This window comes from Ornithorhynchus anatinus, chromosome 16 (genome assembly GCF_004115215.2).
Source record: "Ornithorhynchus anatinus isolate Pmale09 chromosome 16, mOrnAna1.pri.v4, whole genome shotgun sequence".
Taxonomy (NCBI): Eukaryota; Metazoa; Chordata; class Mammalia; order Monotremata; family Ornithorhynchidae; genus Ornithorhynchus; species Ornithorhynchus anatinus.
In genome coordinates, this window is record NC_041743.1 from 2,275,872 (window position 1) to 2,291,741 (window position 15,870).

General features: G+C 67.5%; 1 protein-coding gene across 3 annotated transcripts; it reads left to right on the forward strand.

Moving 5' to 3' along the window:
- Window positions 1-3,607: 3,607 nt before the first annotated feature.
- On the forward strand, window positions 3,608-14,440 carry TMEM39A (transmembrane protein 39A). 3 transcript variants are annotated; one of them, XM_029081299.2, is made up of 9 exons: window positions 3,608-3,717; window positions 5,260-5,434; window positions 8,060-8,282; window positions 8,918-9,001; window positions 9,108-9,262; window positions 10,379-10,733; window positions 11,668-11,855; window positions 12,344-12,464; window positions 14,029-14,440. In XM_029081299.2, the coding sequence occupies exons 2-9, from the start codon at window positions 5,322-5,324 to the stop codon at window positions 14,257-14,259; spliced, it is 1,470 nt and encodes a 489-aa protein (XP_028937132.1). In that variant the 5' UTR covers window positions 3,608-3,717; window positions 5,260-5,321; the 3' UTR covers window positions 14,260-14,440. The 3 variants fall into 3 exon arrangements, with proteins under 3 accessions (XP_028937132.1, XP_028937131.1, XP_028937130.1); XM_029081298.2 differs by lacking the exon at window positions 3,608-3,717 and adding an exon at window positions 4,407-4,527 and having other exon boundaries at window positions 5,388-5,434; XM_029081297.2 differs by lacking the exon at window positions 3,608-3,717 and adding an exon at window positions 4,439-4,527.
- Window positions 14,441-15,870: the final 1,430 nt, after the last annotated feature.

Below are 15,870 nucleotides of genomic sequence, written 5' to 3' on the forward strand. Positions count from 1 at the left end.
GCCCACCCGGCCGACCTCCTTCGACTGCGACTTTGGAAGGAGGAGGAGGAGGAGAAGAAATCGTCCTTGCATGAGGGGGGAAAACGGGCGGGGGGGGGGGGGGGCGGGCGGTCTTCTTTTTTAAAGAAACGAAGAAAAAAAGACTTGTATCTTATATTGCACTAAAAATGTTTTATAAACACTCGAGACCTGGAATAAATGATGGTGGGCTGGTTTTCTTTTTTGTTCACGTGGGGGTGGGGAGGGAGGCCGCCTTCGATCATCATCATCATGGGTCTGGTATTTGAGAGGCAGCGGGGCTCGGCGGCAAGAGCCCGGGCCTGGGAGGCAGAGGGCGTGGGTTCTAATCCCGCCTCCGCCCCCTGTCAGCTTTGTGACCCTGGGGCAGTCACGTCACTTCTCTGGGCCTCAGTTCCCTGCTCTGTCAAATGGGGTTGAAGACCGTGAGCCCTACGGGGGACAACCCGATGACCCTGTATCTCCCCCAGTGCTTAGAACGGGGCCCGGCACATAGTGAGCGCTCAACGAATACCATTATCATCACTGTTTGCTAAGCGCTTATTATGTGCCAGGCACTGTACTAAGTGCCGGGGTAATAATAATGGTGGCATTTAAGCACTTACTCTGTGCAGAGCACCGTTCTAAGCGCCGGGGGGAGATACGGGGTCATCAGGTGGTCCCACGTGAGGCCCCCGCTCTTCATCCCCATTTCCAGATGAGGGAACTGAGGCACGGAAAAGTGAAGCGACTCGCCCACGGCCGCCCAGCTGACAAGCGGCAGAGGCTGAATTCGAACCCATGACCTCTGACTCCCAAGCCCGGGCTCTTTCCACTGAGCCACGCCGCTTCCCGAAATAATAACAACAGGGTATCCGTTAAGGGCCTACTATGGGCCGAGCACCGTTCCAAGCGCTGGGGTTGATACAGGGTGATCGGGTGGTCCCACGTGAGGCTCACAGTTAATCCCCGTTTTACAGATGAGGGAACCGAGGCACAGGGAAGTGGAGTGACCCGCCCACAGTCGCGCAGCCGACAGGTGGCGGAGCCGGGAGAAGCAGCGGGGCTCAGTGGGAAAGAGCACGGGCTTTGGAGTCGGAGGTCATGAGTTCGAATCCCGGCTCTGCCACCTGTCAGCGGTGTGACCGTGGGCACGCCGCTTCACTTCTCTGTGCCTCAGTGACCTCATCTGTAAAATGGGGATGAAGACCGTGAGCCCCACGTGGGACATCCTGATTCCCCTGTGTCTCCCCCAGCGCTTAGAACGGTGCTCGGCACATAGTGAGCGCTTAACAAATACCAACATTATTATTAGTAGTAGCAGTAGTAAGCGCTCAATAAATACGATTGATCGAATGAAGGAAGCGCTTAACAAATACCATCAAAGAAAGAACATTTTTCCAGGCCCGGGCTCTCTCCTCTAGGGCCACACCTCTTCGACCCTATCCTAATAAATACCGCGGTATTTAGGCGGTCACCGTTCCTGACGCTGTGTTAAGCGCCGAGGTGGGTAAGAATCCAGGCGGGGCAGTAGCCCCTCGCTCTTTCCCAAGGGTCCAGCCTCGGGTCCGGTGGCGCCCGACCCTCAGCGAAGCCCCGGGCCCGGCTCTCCCGCAACCCCCCGCCTCCGTGTCCCGCGCTTCCGTCCGTCCGGTCTGTGGCCTGGCGTCACGGGCCCCGGGTTCCAATCCCGCCTCCGTGTCCCACCCTTTCGTTCGTCCAGTCGAGACAGAAGCAGCCGTGGCCTAGCGGGTAGAGCCCGGGCCCGGTGGTCCCGGGCCCCGGGCTCCAACGCGGCCTCCGTCTCCCGCCCTTCCGTCCGTCCGGTCTACGGGCGACCAGCGTGGCCTAGCGGGTAGAGGCCGGACCCGGGCGTCGCGGGCCCCGGGTTCCGATCCCGCCCCCTCCGCCCGTCGGCCGGGCGGCCCCGGGCGAGTCACGGCACTGCTCCGACCCCGGGGAGGGTCACTCGGCCTCGGCGGCCTCGTCTGCAAAACGCCACGGGGGGGGATCGACCTCATCGACCTCGCGGCTCCCCCGGCGCTCGCAACGCTGGCAGTGCGTAGTAAGCGCTTCACGAATACCGTCTTTATTCTCATCATCTTATCATTTATACGTCAGGTAGGGGATGTAGAAGCGTATGCGCGTGGGTGCGGATCTGTAGTAGAAGCGTCAATGGGTCGGCACGGATGGCATAGGGTTTGCCGCGTGGCTCGGTGGCAAGGCCCCGGGCCGGGGAGTCGGAGGTCACGGGTCCGGCTCCCGGCTCTGCCGCTCGTCGGCCGGGTGACCGTGGGCGAGTCGCTTCGCTTCTCTGGGCCTCGGTTCCCTCACCTGTCAAATGGGGACGAAGACCGGGAGCCTCACGTGGGACCACCCGATGACCCCCTATCTCCCCCGGCGCTCAGAACGGTGCTCGGCACAGAGTAAGCGCTTAACGAAGACCAACATTATTATTATTACTCCAGCGCTTAGAACAGTGCTCGGCACAGAGTAAGCGCTTAACAAAGAACAACGTTATTATTATAATATAATATATAATATAACAGAGAAGCAGCGTGGCTCAGCGGAAAGAGCCCGGGCTTTGGAGTCAGAGCTCATGAGTTCGAATCCCGGCTCTGCCGCCTGTCAGCTGGGTGACGGTGGGCAAGTCCCTTCACTTCTCTGTGCCTCAGTTCCCTCATCTGTCAAATGGGGATGAAGACCGGGAGCCCCGCGTGGGACGACCCGATTCCCCTGTGTCTACCCCAGCGCTTAGAACGGTGCTCGGCACAGAGTAAGCGCTTAACAAAGACCAACATTATTATTATGACCCCAGCGCTTAGAACAGTGCTCTGCACAGAGTAAGCGCTTAATAAAGACCAACATTATTATTATTATGACCCCAGCGCTTAGAACAGTGCTCGGCACAGAGTAAGCGCTTGACAAAGACCAATATTATTATTATTATTATGACCCCAGCGCTTAGAACAGTGCTCTGCACAGAGTAAGCGCTTAATAAAGACCAACATTATTATTATTATGACCCCAGCGCTTAGAACAGTGCTCGGCACAGAGTAAGCGCTTGACAAAGACCAATATTATTATTATTATTATGACCCCAGCGCTTAGAACAGTGCTCGGCACAGAGTAAGCGCTTAATAAAGACCAACATTATTATTATTATGACCCCAGCGCTTAGAACAGTGCCCTGCACAGAGTAAGCGCTTAACAAAGACCAACATTATTATTATTATTATTGTTATTATTATTATTATTATTATTGTTGTTATTATTGTAAAATCTCCCATCTTTGCGCTTAACAAAGAGCATCCTTTTTTTTCCCCAGACGCCTCGATCGGGGTGCACGTGCCCACGCCGAGGGAGATGGACGGAGCGCGCGCGGGCGCCGGCGGGGGCCCCTCCCCCCTCCCCCCTCTCCGGGGGGGGCGGGGGGGCGGGGCGTGTGACGTCACGGGGAGGGGCGTCCGTGACGTCACGGGGGCGCCTGACGCCATCGCGCGGCGCTGGCGCCGCTGCCACGTCGGTGGTGGCGCGCTGGGCGGGGGGGGGGGCGCGGGCGGCCCAGGCCGGGGGGGGGGGGAGCCCGGCGCCGCGCCCCTCTGTCTCTCTGTCTCTCTGTCTCTCCGTGTGTCTCTGTGCGTCTCTGTGCGTCTCTGTGTCTGCCTGAGCCCGCGCCCCCCGTGACCCCTGTCGCCCTTCGGCCCCGGCCCCCCAGCCGTGAGTAGCCGCGCCACCCCCCGAACCCCCTCCTCGGCCCCCATCCTCTCCCCCATCCTCTCCCCCTCCCCCCATCTGCCCTCCCTCCCCCCATCTTCTCCCCCTCCCCCATCTCCCCCTCCCCCCATCTTCTCCCCCTCCCCCCATCTTCTCCCCCTCCCCCATCTCCTCCTTCCCCCCATCTCCTCCCCTCCCCCCATCTTCCCCTCCCCCCCCATCACCTCCCCCTCCCCCATCTGTTCCCCCTCCCCCTCTTCCCCTCCCCCTTCATCTCCCCTCCCCATCTCGCCCCCATCTTCCCCCCCTCCCCCCGTCTCTCCCCCATCATCTCCCCTTCCCCATCATCTCTCTCCCCCCTTCTCCCCCTCCCCCATCTCCCCCTCTCCCCCATCTTCCTCCATCTCCCCTCCCCCCATCTCCTCCCCTCCCCCCCACCTCCCCCCATCTTCCCCTTGCCCCCTCCCCATCGCCTCCCCTCCCCCATCTGTTCCCCCTCCCCCTCCATCTCCCCTCCCCATCTCGCCCCCATCTTCCCCCCCCTCCCCCCGTCTCTCCCCCATCATCTCCCCTTCCCCATCGTCCCCCCACCCCCACCCCCCCCCATTTTGTTCTGGCCTTTTTCCTTTTCAACAGCGGGCCGGGTTAAGCGCTTCCTACCTGCCAGGCCCCGTACTAAGCGCCGGGGCGGACCCGTTGCCAAATTGTCCTCTCCCAAGCGCTTGGTCCAGTGCTCCGCACGTAGTAAGCGCTCAATAAATACGTTTGGCCGGAGGGATGAAAGGGGCTGACCTCTCCATCCCCACTCTCCAGGTGAGATCGCAGAGGCCCGGAGAAGTGGAGTGGCTCGCCCGAGCTCACCGGGCGGACGGGTGGCGGAGCCGGGATTAGAACCCGGATCCCCCGGACGGCCGGGCCCGGCCTCTACCCGCGAAGCCGTCGTCGTCGTCGTCGTTATTCTTATCGTTAATTATTAGGCCGCGCTGCCTCTCGCCGCCTCCTTTACCTTCCTCTGGCTCAGTGGAAAGAGCCCGATCTTAGGAGGCAGAGGTCGTGGGTTCTAATCTCGGTTCCGCCACCCGTCAGCCGTGTGACTTCGGGCGAGGCCCTTCATTGACGTTGGTATTTCTTAAGCGCTTACCGTGTGCCGAGCGCTGTTCTAAGCGCTGGAGTGGAGGTCGTCCCCCGGGGGACTAAGCCGCGCTACTTCCCTTCTCCGGGCCTCAGTTCCCTCCTCTGTAAAAGGGGGATGAAGACCGGGACCCCCACGTGGGACCGCCTGATTATCCTGTTTCCACCTAGCGAGCGCTTAACCAATACCGCGAATGTCGGTGTGGCCGAGTCGGGGGGGGCGGTGAGGGGTCCCCGCCCCCGGGTCCCGGCGCCCGCTGCGATGGGCGGGCGAAGCCCCCCGGGGGAGGAGAGCGTCCTGTGGCCCCGGGCCGGGGAGACGTCGTCTCCCGGTCCTTCCTCGGGCGTGGGTCTGCCGGGGATGGTCCGGAGCGAGGACGGGCGGTCAACCGGACCCCGGCGCGTGTCTTTCAGCGGCGGGACAGGTCGGGGCCCGGTGCCCGGCGGAGGCGCCGGGAGCCGCCCGCTCCCCAGACATGCCCGGCGGAAGGAGGGGCCCCAGCCGGCAACAGCTCAGCCGCTCGGCCTTGCCCTCTCTCCAGACCCTGGTCGGCGGGACCTGTGCCAACGGAGCCGTGCTGAGGAACAGGTGACGGGCGGGCGGGCGGGCGGGCGGGCGTCCACGGGACAAAACCTCCTCGCTTTGGGCTTCGACGCCGTCCGTCCCCTCGCCGCCTCCTACCTCTCCTCCCTTCTCTCTTTCTCCCTCCCGCTCCGCTCCGCCGCCCACCTCCTCGCCGTCCCCCGTCCTCGCCCGTCCCGCCGTCGACCCCCGGGCCGCGTCCTCCCGCCGTCCCGGAAGGCCCTCCCTCCTCACCTCCTCCAAACTCACTCTCTTCCCCTCTTCGAAGCCCCACCGAGAGCTCACCTCCTCCGAGAGGCCTTCCCACACTGAGCTTCCCCTTTTCCCTCCGCTCCCTCTCTCCCTTCACCTCCCCTCAGCTAAGCCCCCTTTCCCTCTGCTCCTCCTCCTCCCCTCAGCCCCGTGCCCGTTTGTCTCTGTCATTGGTGACCCTGTTCGTTTTGTTAACGAGGTGTCCGTTAACTTCTCTGTGCCTCAGTTCCCTCGTCTGTAAAATGGGGATTAACTGTGAGCCTCCCGTGGGACGACCCGACGACCCCGTATCTCCCCCGGCGCTTAGAACGGCGCTCTGCACATAGTAAGCGCTGAACAGATGCCGACATTATTATTATTATTATTATTGTCCCCTTCATTCTCTCTCTCGTGACTGTGTTGTCTTATTTTTGTCCGCCCGTCTCCCCCGATTAGACCGTGAGCCCGTCGCTGGGCCGGGATGGTCCCTCTCTGTGGCCGAATTGTCCGTCCCAAGCGCTTAGTCCAGTGCTCCGCACGTAGTAAGCGCTCAATAAATACGATCGAATGAGCGAATGCCCCCCCAAGCCAGGCCGGGAGGAGCGGTCTCCCGCCGTCCCCGACCTCTCGGCTAGGCCGAGCCCCTGCGGGTCGCCCTCTAGAAAGGGGGACGCCGGCCCTGCCCCGGACGCTGTGGCGAGGGGGTCGACCGGAAGTGGTCCGGAACCGGGGTCTCCGGGGAGGGTGGGCGACGACGGGTCGGGGTCCGGCCTCGCTCCGCCGCGGGCTGCCCGGCGGCGACCCGACGGTCCGGCCGGTGGTGTTCATCGAGCGCTTTTACCGCCCGCGGAGCACCGGACTGAGCGTCGGGGAGAGGACGGCTCAACGATAAGCAGGCGCGTTCCCTGCCCGCGACGAGCGGACGGTCTAGCGGGGGAGACGGACGGGAATGGAAAGAAAATAAATGAGGGACCTGGACGGGAGCGGGGCCGGGAAGCGGGCGATGAAGGAAGGGGGCCGGTCGCGACGCCGCCGAAGGGAGCGAGAGGAGAGCAGGGCGCAGTCAGGGAAGGCTCCTGGGAGGAGACGAGCAGCCTTCCCTACCTAGACGCGGGATGGCGCATCCGTAATGATGATAATCGAACTGCATCGTTGGTTAAGCCTTTACTACGTGCCATAATAATAATGATAATCATAATAACTGAACCGCGGTATTTGTTAAGCCCCGACTACGTGCCGTAATAATAATTGAACTGCGTGCCGGGCCCTGTACTAAACGCTGGGGTGGATCCAAGCAAATCGAGCGGGACCCGGTCCCTCCCGCCCCGGGACTCACCGTCTCCACCCCCGTTCTACAGATGAGGGAACCGAGGCCCAGAGAAGGGAAGCGTCTCGTCCGAGGCCACGCGGCGGACGGGCGGCGGAGCGGGGATTAGAACCCAGGACCTTCCGACTCCCGGGCCCTGGCCTCTAGGCCGGGCAGCCTCGGAGGGCGGGGGGCACAGATGGAGGACGCTCCCCGATGGAAAGGGGAGGTTGAAAGGAGCGGGCGTCCGGGAAGTTCAGGGCGCTTGATAGACCCCCCCCCCCCCCCAAAGTCTCGCCGGCTCTTCGCCTCTGCTTCTCCGTTGGTTGCGTTCGATTTATTCTCTTAGCCCGGCCCTTTTTGAAGGGTGTCTGTTAAGCGCTTACCGTGTTCCGGGCACCGTGCCAAGCGCCAGGGGAGATTCGTTCACGCGGTCGTATTTATTGAGCGCCGTGCTAAGCGCCCGGAAAGTACAGTCGGGCCATAAAGAGAGACCTTGCCCGCCCACGACGGGCTCACGGTCCAGAAGGGGGGGAGACGGACAACAGGACAAGGTCAACGGGCATCGACAGAGTAATAACGATAGTATCTGCTGAGCGCTCACTCTGTGCCGAACGCTTTTCTAAGCGCTGGGGGAGATCCAGAGTCACAGGTTGTCCCCCGCGGGGCTCACGGCCTCCGTCCCCGTCTTCCGGATGAGGGAACCGAGGCCCAGAGAGGTGAAGTGACCCAGCGGACAAGCGGCGGGGCCGGGATTAGAACCCGTGACCTCCTGATTCCCAGGCCCCTGCCCTGTCGGGTTCGCCGCGCCGCCTCTCCCGACGGGATTGTTCCGTTGGGTTCTCCCAAGGGCTCAGCACAGGGCTCCGCCCCCGGGAAGCGCTCAATAAGTAGGGGCGTCCGACGGCCCGTGGCAGATGATGACGACGACGACGGTGTCGGTTAAGCGCTAACGAGGCGCCGAGCTCCGTTCTGAGCGCCGACCCCACTCCCCCCCCCCCCCGCCCCCGGTGCCCTCGCCCCCGTGGGGCCCGCGGAGGCGGGCGGTCCCTCCCGGCCCCCCGGCCGACGGCATCCGGGCGCCCGGCTTCTAGGAACGGCGGCCCCGTGAGTCTGCCCTCCGCCCCCGTGACGGCTCTGATCACGCCCGAGCCCGTGCGGCACCGCCAGATCCCCGACCTGCCCGCGGACGGGAGCCTGCTCTTCGAGGCCCTCTTCTTGGTCTACTTGCTGGTCGCCCTCTTCACCCAGTACATCAACATCTACAAGACCGTCTGGTGGTATCCCTACAACCACCCCGCTTCCTGCACCTCCCTGGTGAGTCCCGGCCGGAGCCGGGAGGACGGCCCCCGGCCGTCCGTCGGGATCTATCTATGGAGCGCTCGCCTGGCTGGGGGCGGGGCGCCGTACCGAGCGCTCGGGACGGCGCTAAACGGACGCGTCCCCCAGCTTGCGGTCTAGAGACGACGACCATGGCGTTCGTCGGGGCGCCTCCTGCGCGTCGGGCAGCGTTCTGAGCGTCGGGGTAGACGCGGGCCGGTCCCTCCCGACTGTCAGCCCGTCGCGGACGGGGGGGGGGGGGTCGCGCCCGTTTATCGTTCTGCGGGCCTCTCCCAAGCGCTCAGACCGGTGCTCGGCGCAAAGAAAGCGCTCGACGAGGACGATCCAACGAAGGACCAGGTCGGACGCCCTCCCCGTCCCACGGGGGGCTCACGGTCTTAATCCCCGGTCTTACGGACGAGGGAACCCAGGCCCGGAGAGGCGAGGCGCCTCGCCCCGGGTCACGCGGCGGACGAGCGGGGGGACCTTCCGGCTCCCGGGCCCGGGCTCTCCCCGTCGGGCCGCGTTGCCGCGCCAGGGAAGTCGCGGGGGGGACCCCGGGGGCGCGGGCGGCTCCGGACCCGGGCGTCCGGGAGGGAGCCCCGACGCCGACGCGCCCTTCCTTCCTGCAGAATTTCCACCTCATCGACTACCACCTGGCCGCCTTCATCGCCGTGATGCTGGCCCGGAGGCTGGTCTGGGCCCTGGTGTCCGAGGTAAAAGCCCCGAGCCGCGGCGGGGGGAGAGGCGGGCCCCCGGAGGGTCGGCTCCCTCCTCGGGGCCCTCCTGACGTCGGCCCCCCCGGCGGGCGTGGGGCGGCAGGCCTCCCGCGCCGGCGCCGGCTCCCTGGCCAGGTACCTGGTCCTGATCGCGGCCCGCCTGGCGCTCCTCACCCTGTGCGGCTGGCTGCTCTGCTGGACCCTGGTCAACCTCTTCCGCAGCCACTCCGTCCTCAACCTCCTCTTCCTCGGCTACCCGTGAGTGGCCGCCCGGGGGCCGGGGCGGCCGGGGGACCGGGAGAGGGGCCGGCCGCGGGGCGTCCGGGGCGCGGCCGTCTTCCCGGCGGGCGGCCGGGAGCCGGAGGGGCCGCCCCGCCATCCCCCTCCCGTCCCGGCTCGGTCCCGGCCGGCCCCGGGCGGCGGGATCGGACCGGGTTCTTGGCGGGACGCTCTCGCCTTCGCCTCTTAAGGATGACGACGATAAGGAGAGCGATACCTGTGAGGCGCTCACCGCGTGCCGAGCGCCGTCCTAAGCGCCGGGGTAGATGCCGGGTCACCGGGCCGGACGCGGTCCCTGTCCCGCGGGGGGCTCGCGGTCCTAATCCTTCCATTTTACAGATGGGGGAACCGAGGCCCGGACGATAATAGTAATAATAATAACGGTACCTGTTGAGCACTCACTACGTGCCGGGCACCCACGAAGCGCCGGGGTGGACGGAGGATAGGTCGGACGCGGTCCCCGTCCCACGTGGGGCTCGCGGTCTAAATCCCCGTTTTCCCGACGAGGGAACCGAGGCCCCGAGACGCGTAGCGACCCGGCAGACGTACGGGCGACCCGAGATCAGAACCCGCGACCCCCCCCGACCCCCGGGCCCCGGCTCTAGCCACCGAGCCGCGCCGCTCCTCCTGAGAAGCGAAGCGACCGGCCCGGGGTCACCCGGCCGCCGAGGGGCCGAGCCGGGGTGGGAACCCGGGTCCTCCCGACTCCCCGGCCGGGGCCCTACCCGCTAAGCCCCGCGGGCGTCCTGTCCCCCCGGGCCGCTCCGCCGAGCGGGTCCCGGCCGGGGCGCTGTGGGCCGCGGGCGCGTCCGGCTTGCCGCCGGAGCGGACTCTCCCCACCGCTTAGCACGGCGAACGCGGCGCCCGCCCGGTTTCCCGCCCCGGCCCCCGTTTTCCGGCGGGATCCCGGGCGAGCCGCCTCCCCCCCCCGGGCCTCGGTCCCCGCCCCCGTCTGGAAAACCCGGGGGGACGGGGACCGCGAGCCCCCCGGGGACCGGCGCCGGGCGCTCGGCTGGCGGCGTCCGGGGTCCGCGGGCGCAGAGCGGGCCCCCCGAGGGCAGCGCGCCCTCCCCAGGCCCTCCCCTCGGCCCGCAGGTTCGGCGTCTACGTCCCCCTGTGCTGCTTCCACCAAGACGGGCGCCCGCGTCCGCTCCCGCCGCCGACCTACGGGCTGGTGGTCCCGGCCGGGGAGGAGGACGAGGAGGAGGAGGACGGGGCCGAGGCCGGGGGCCGGCCCAAGGACCTGGTGGCCCTGCTGCGCGAGTCCCTGCGGGAACAGTGGCACCGCGCCCCGCCCCTCCCCAGCCACAGCTGCCCGCCGTCGCCCGCCCTCATCCGCAGCGAGGTGGACGGCCTGAAGGCCGACTTCAACCGCCGCCTCAAGGAGGTCCTCTTCAACTCCCTGTCCAGCACCTACTACGTGGCCTTCCTGCCGCTCTGCTTCGTCAAGGTAACGGGGCCGGGGGCGACTCCCCCTCGCTCGTGGAGAGGGAGCACGGCCCAGCGGCGAGATCCCGGGCTCGGGAGTCAAGGCGGGGCCCGGGTTGGTCGTTGGGCGGGGATGGGCTCTCTCTGTTGCCGAATTGTCCGTTCCAAGCGCTCAGTCCGGTGCTCTGCACAGAGTGAGCGCTCCATAAATACTAGCGAACGAACGAATCCCACCCGCTCGCCGCTCGGAGGGAGCGGGTGCCGTCCGCCGCGGGCCGCCGGTCGCCTCCCCGTCGCTCGTATTTATCGAGCGCTCCCTGGGAGCGGAGCTCTGTGCCGAGCGCCGGGGAGAGCGCGATGGAACCGTTCCGTCGGAGGAGCGGCCTGGCGCGGTGGGTAGAGCGGGGGGCCTGGGGGTCGGGAGGTCACGGGTTCCAATCCCGGCTCCTCCACCCGTCCGCTGGGGGACCTCGGGCGGGTCGCCTCGCTTCTCTGGGCCTCGGTTCCCTCATCTGGAAAACGGGGATGGAGACCGCGAGCCCCACCTGGGGCGGGGACCGCGTCCGACCCCGCTTGATCGTAACCGCCCCGGCGCTTAGAACGGTGCCTGGCACCTAATAAGCGCCTAGCAGATGGACCGTCGTCATTGTTATCGTACAGCGTGATCGAGTCGGACGAAATCCCCGTCCCGCGTGGGGCGCGCGCGCTCTCAATTCCCCATTTTCCAGCCGAGGGAACCGAGGCCCCGGGAGGTGACGTCCCCGAGCTCACCCAGCAGACGAGCCGGGACGGGAACCCACGCCGGCCCCCGGGGGCGGGCGGCGTGTCGGCCCCTCCCGGGCGCTCGGTAGCGTGCTCCGCGCACCGTAAGCGCTCAGTGAATAGGATCGAAGGACCCAACGCGTCCCCGGACGACCCCCCACCCCCACCCCCCCGCCGCCGGCTCTGTCTTGCAGAGCACGCAATACTACGACATGCGCTGGTCCTGTGAGCACCTGATCATGGTGTGGGTCAACGCCTTCGTCATGCTGACGGCCCAGCTGCTGCCCCCCAAGTACTGCGACCTCCTGCACAGGGCCGCCGCCCACCTGGGCAGCTGGCAGAAGCTCGAACACGGCTCCTACAGCAACGCGCCGCAGCACATGTGAGACCCTCCCCCCCCCCCCCCCCCCCGGGCCCTGCTCCCGCTCGTCTGCCGGGGGGCCGCGGGCGAGTCGCTTCCCTCCTCTGGGCCTCGGGTCCCCCCATCTGGAAAACGGGGATGGAGACCGTGAGCCCGATCTGGGACCGCGTCCGCCCCCGTTGGCTCGTACCCACCCCAGTGCGTGGAACGGGGCCCGGCGCGTAGCGAGCGCCCGACGGACGCCGTCTTTAATATCATCATCGTGCGATCCCCGGCCTGTCGACGAGCGGAGCGGGAGCCGGGGCCCGGGGGACCCAGCGGGCAGGCGGCCGCGGCCCCCTCCGACCTCCCCCCGCCCCGCCCCCAGGCACGCCGCGCGTCCCAGCGCGCCCGTTCCTCCTCCCTCCTCCGCTCACGCCCCGTTTCCCTCCCGGAGTCCCGCCCCCGGCCCGCCCCCTCGGTGCGAAGTGACGGTCGGTCTCCGCGTCTCTGTCCGTCTCTCCCTCCAGCTGGTCGGACAGCACCATCTGGCCTCAGGGGGTTTTGGTCCGACACAGTCGCTGCCTGTACAGGGCCGTGGGCCCCCATAACGTAGCCGTGCCTTCGGACGTCTCCCACGCCCGCTTCTATGCAAGTACCTCTCGGCCTCCGGCGTCGGGGCGCGGGGAGGGGAGATGGGGCGGGGGGGGGGGGAGGGCGAGCGATTCCCGATCTCCGTCCCCCCGGGGCCGCCTGGGATCCAGGAGCTCCCCGAAAGCGGGGACCGGGTCCGATGACGACGATCCTTAACGGCGGTCGATAAGCGCCTGCCGTGTGCCGAGCGCCGGAGTGGATAAGAGCCGATCGGGTGGGACGCGGTCCCTGGCCCACGTGGGGCTCACGGTCTTCACCTCCGTTTCCCAGACGAGGGAACCGAGGCCCGGGGAGGTGAGGTGGCTCGCCCGAGGTCACACGGAAGACAGGCGGCGGAGCCGGGATCAGAACCCACGACCTTCCGAGTCCCAGGCCCGGGCCCCGGCCGCTAGGCCACGCTGCCTCCGACTCGGTCGGACCGTCCCAGACGCTCGGGACGGCGCACCGCCTTCGAGGGCGGGGACGTGTCGACCCGGTCGCCCTCCCCGAAGCGTCCAGTACGGCGCCCCGCCCGCGGGGACCGAACCCATCCCCGACGAGGAAGGCCCCCCCGCCCCCCCCCCCCATTACTACGTCCCAGGGAAGACCCCCCAACCTACGGCCGGAGCTTTCCGTTCATTCGTTGACTCGGTCGTATTTATCGAGCCTTACCGTGTGCAGAGCGCTGAATTAATTAATAATTCAGTATTCATCAAGCGCTTACTATGTGCCAAGCACTGCACTAAGCGCTTGGGAGAGCGCGGGAGAACAAGAAACAGGCGCGTTCCCCGCCCACGGTGAGCGGACGGTCCGGGGGGGAGACGGACGTTAAGCTCTTCCCCGGAGCGTTGGCCGCGTCTCCCCCCCGAGCGAGGCAGAGCGCGGAGAGGCAGAGCGACCTAGTGGTTAAAGCCCGGGCCTGAGCGAAGGACCCGGGTTCTGATCCCGCCTCGGCCGCCTGTCCGCCCGTGTGACCCCGGGCGAGTCACGTCCCTCCTCTGAGCCTCAGGGGCCCCATCTGAAAAAGGGGGACGAAGAAGGTGAGCCCCAGGCGGGACGTGGATCGTTCGGTTGGACGACCCCGCGTCCTCCCCCGCGCTCGGAACAGTGCCCGGCACGTGGGAGGCGCTTAACGGATACCATTCGAAGACGAAAGATCCGGGCAGGGGCCCAGGGGCCCCGGGGCGAGCCTGCCCGCTCGGGAGAGGGGGCCGACGCGGGGCGGGGGAAAGGGGAACGGCCAGACCCCCGCGTCCCTCCCCGCGGGGCGTCGGGCGGTCCGCGATAGGAGGGGGGGCGTCCGCCCCGGTGCGGCGGGGGACGCCGGCCGGGGGGCGAGGCGGAAAGCGAGAGGGGGCCAGTCCCCGAGGGGGGACCCCCGGCGCTCCGCGGGGATCGTCCGGGAGAGGGGGGGGGCCGCCCCTTCGGTCGTATCCGCCGAGCGCCTCCGGCGCGCGGAGCGCCCTACCCGGCGCTCACGCCTCCCCACGACCGCCGGAGCCCGGCCGGCCTCGGGGGGAGGGGGCGGCGGGGCCGGGGGGGTCCCCAGGCGAGTGAACCGGCCGCCCCCTCCCCCCCCCAGTTCCTCTTCCACCGGCCGCTGCGACTGCTGAACGTGCTGCTGGTGATGGAGGGCGGCCTGGTGCTCTATCAGCTGTGCTCCCTGCTTCGCGCCGACAAGTGGAACCACACTCTGTCCCTGGCCCTCGTCCTCTTCTGCAACTACTACGTCTTCTTCAAGCTGCTGCGGGACCGCCTCGTGCTCGGACGTGCCTACTCCTTCCCGGCCAACTACCGCCTCAAGGCCAGCTGAGGCCCGGCCCGAGCCCCCCCCGAGCCCCCCGCCCCCGGCCCGCACAGAGACTCTTTTCATACAGTTCTATTTTTCGTTTTTTCTCTTGCCATGTTTATAAGTATTTAAGATATTTTATATTTTGTATACTATCGTGTTTCGCGAGGGGGGGAGGGAGGGCTATTAAATGTCTCCGGAAGTACGAGGCTGAGGCGTGGGTTTCCGGGAGGGCCCCGGGGGGGGTCTCGGAGCCGGCCGCGTTTTGGCCGGTGCCTTTCCTTCGGTCGCGTGCGGGGGGGCGGCGTTTACGGGGCGCGAAGCCCCGTGCCGGGCGCTTGGGAGGGGGCGGTAGGACCAGACGGGGTCGTTCCCTGCCCGCCACGAGTTCGGAGTCCAGAGGGGGAGACGGGGGGCGGGGAGGGTCCGACGGGCTCCTCGCGTCCGGGCCCTCCCCCCCGGGGACGCGGCCTCCCCGGGCCGGACAGACGGAGGTCCGGGGCTGAGCCGGGGGGAGAGGGCGGGAGCCCCGGCCGCCCCTCGTCCCCTCTCGGACCCGCCCTTGCGAAAGGAGCACGAGGCTCCCTCCCGGCCGAATCCCGCCCCTCCCCCTGCCCTGTTGGACCGTGAGCCGGTCGCTCCGCCCTCTCTGGGCCTCGGTTTCCCCATCCGTGAAAGGGAATAGAATACCCGGCTGGCGGCCGCGCGTGGGCCCGGTGCGACGTTTCCGGTGTCCGCCCGAGCGAGGCTTAGGAGGTACCGTCGTCGGGACTCGGGCCGGGGGAGGGCAACGGGGCGCGGGGCCGGAGGCCCCGGCAATCGGTCTCGGTTGCGCGAGGGGGCCGCCGGCCGACCGGCTGCCCGTCGCTTCTCTCCCGGCGACGCCGGGGACTCGTCCGGTCTGGTCCGACGGTGGGTGAACGAGAGACCCCCCCCGCCCACCTCCCCGGCCCCCCGCAGCCCCTTCCCCGGCTCCTACGCGTCCGGACGTCGGCCTCTGTCCCGACCGGACCGGATCCGGCCCCTCCCCGCGACGCCCCCCCAGCCCCCGGTCCCTCTTCCGTCACCATCGCGGCCTCGTACGCTACGCCGTTTATTAGTAGGAGCTACAGAAAGGTGGGCCCTTCATCTCAACGATACACGATCGTGAATCCGTAATCTATAACGCACTCCGTCTCCGGACGTCGGGAAGACGGGCGAACGCAAGCGGGGGGCTCGAGCCGGCCCGTCCTCCGTCTCCCCGACGGCCTCCTCCTCCCGGCGGACGCCGCGGGCTACGTTAGTGCAAAGCGGCGTCGGGCGGGCCCGTTCCCCGGGCTCCCGCGTCCGGCCGAGCCGGCGGCCGCGCTCCCTCTCGGCGCCGCTCGGACCTCGGGCCCCGGATCGGACTCTCCCGACGCTCAGAACGGCGCCCGGCGCGCGGTCGGCGGCCGGCTCCGGGGCGGCGGGGGATCGCGTTGATGCGTTTGGGGATTTTCCCGGGTGCTCGGTCCGGCGCTCCGCGCGGGAGACCGTCGAGCTCCTCGACGGCGGCGATCGAACGTCCCGACTCTCTTGGCCTCTCCCAAGCGCTCGGTCCGGCGGTCCCCGCGCGGTGGACGCCGGGGAGTCGGAAGGCCGGGGCTTTAAGCCCGG

Bases quoted from the DNA above. Each gene is read 5' to 3' on its own strand.
- TMEM39A (XM_029081299.2), top strand. From the start codon at position 5,322: ATGCCCGGCGGAAGGAGGGGCCCCAGCCGGCAACAGCTCAGCCGCTCG. The intron at 5,435-8,059 runs GTGACGGGCGGG...CCCGGCTTCTAG, and splicing joins GGAGCCGTGCTGAGGAACAG to GAACGGCGGCCCCGTGAGTC. The intron at 12,465-14,028 runs GCAAGTACCTCT...TCCCCCCCCCAG, and splicing joins TCTCCCACGCCCGCTTCTAT to TTCCTCTTCCACCGGCCGCT.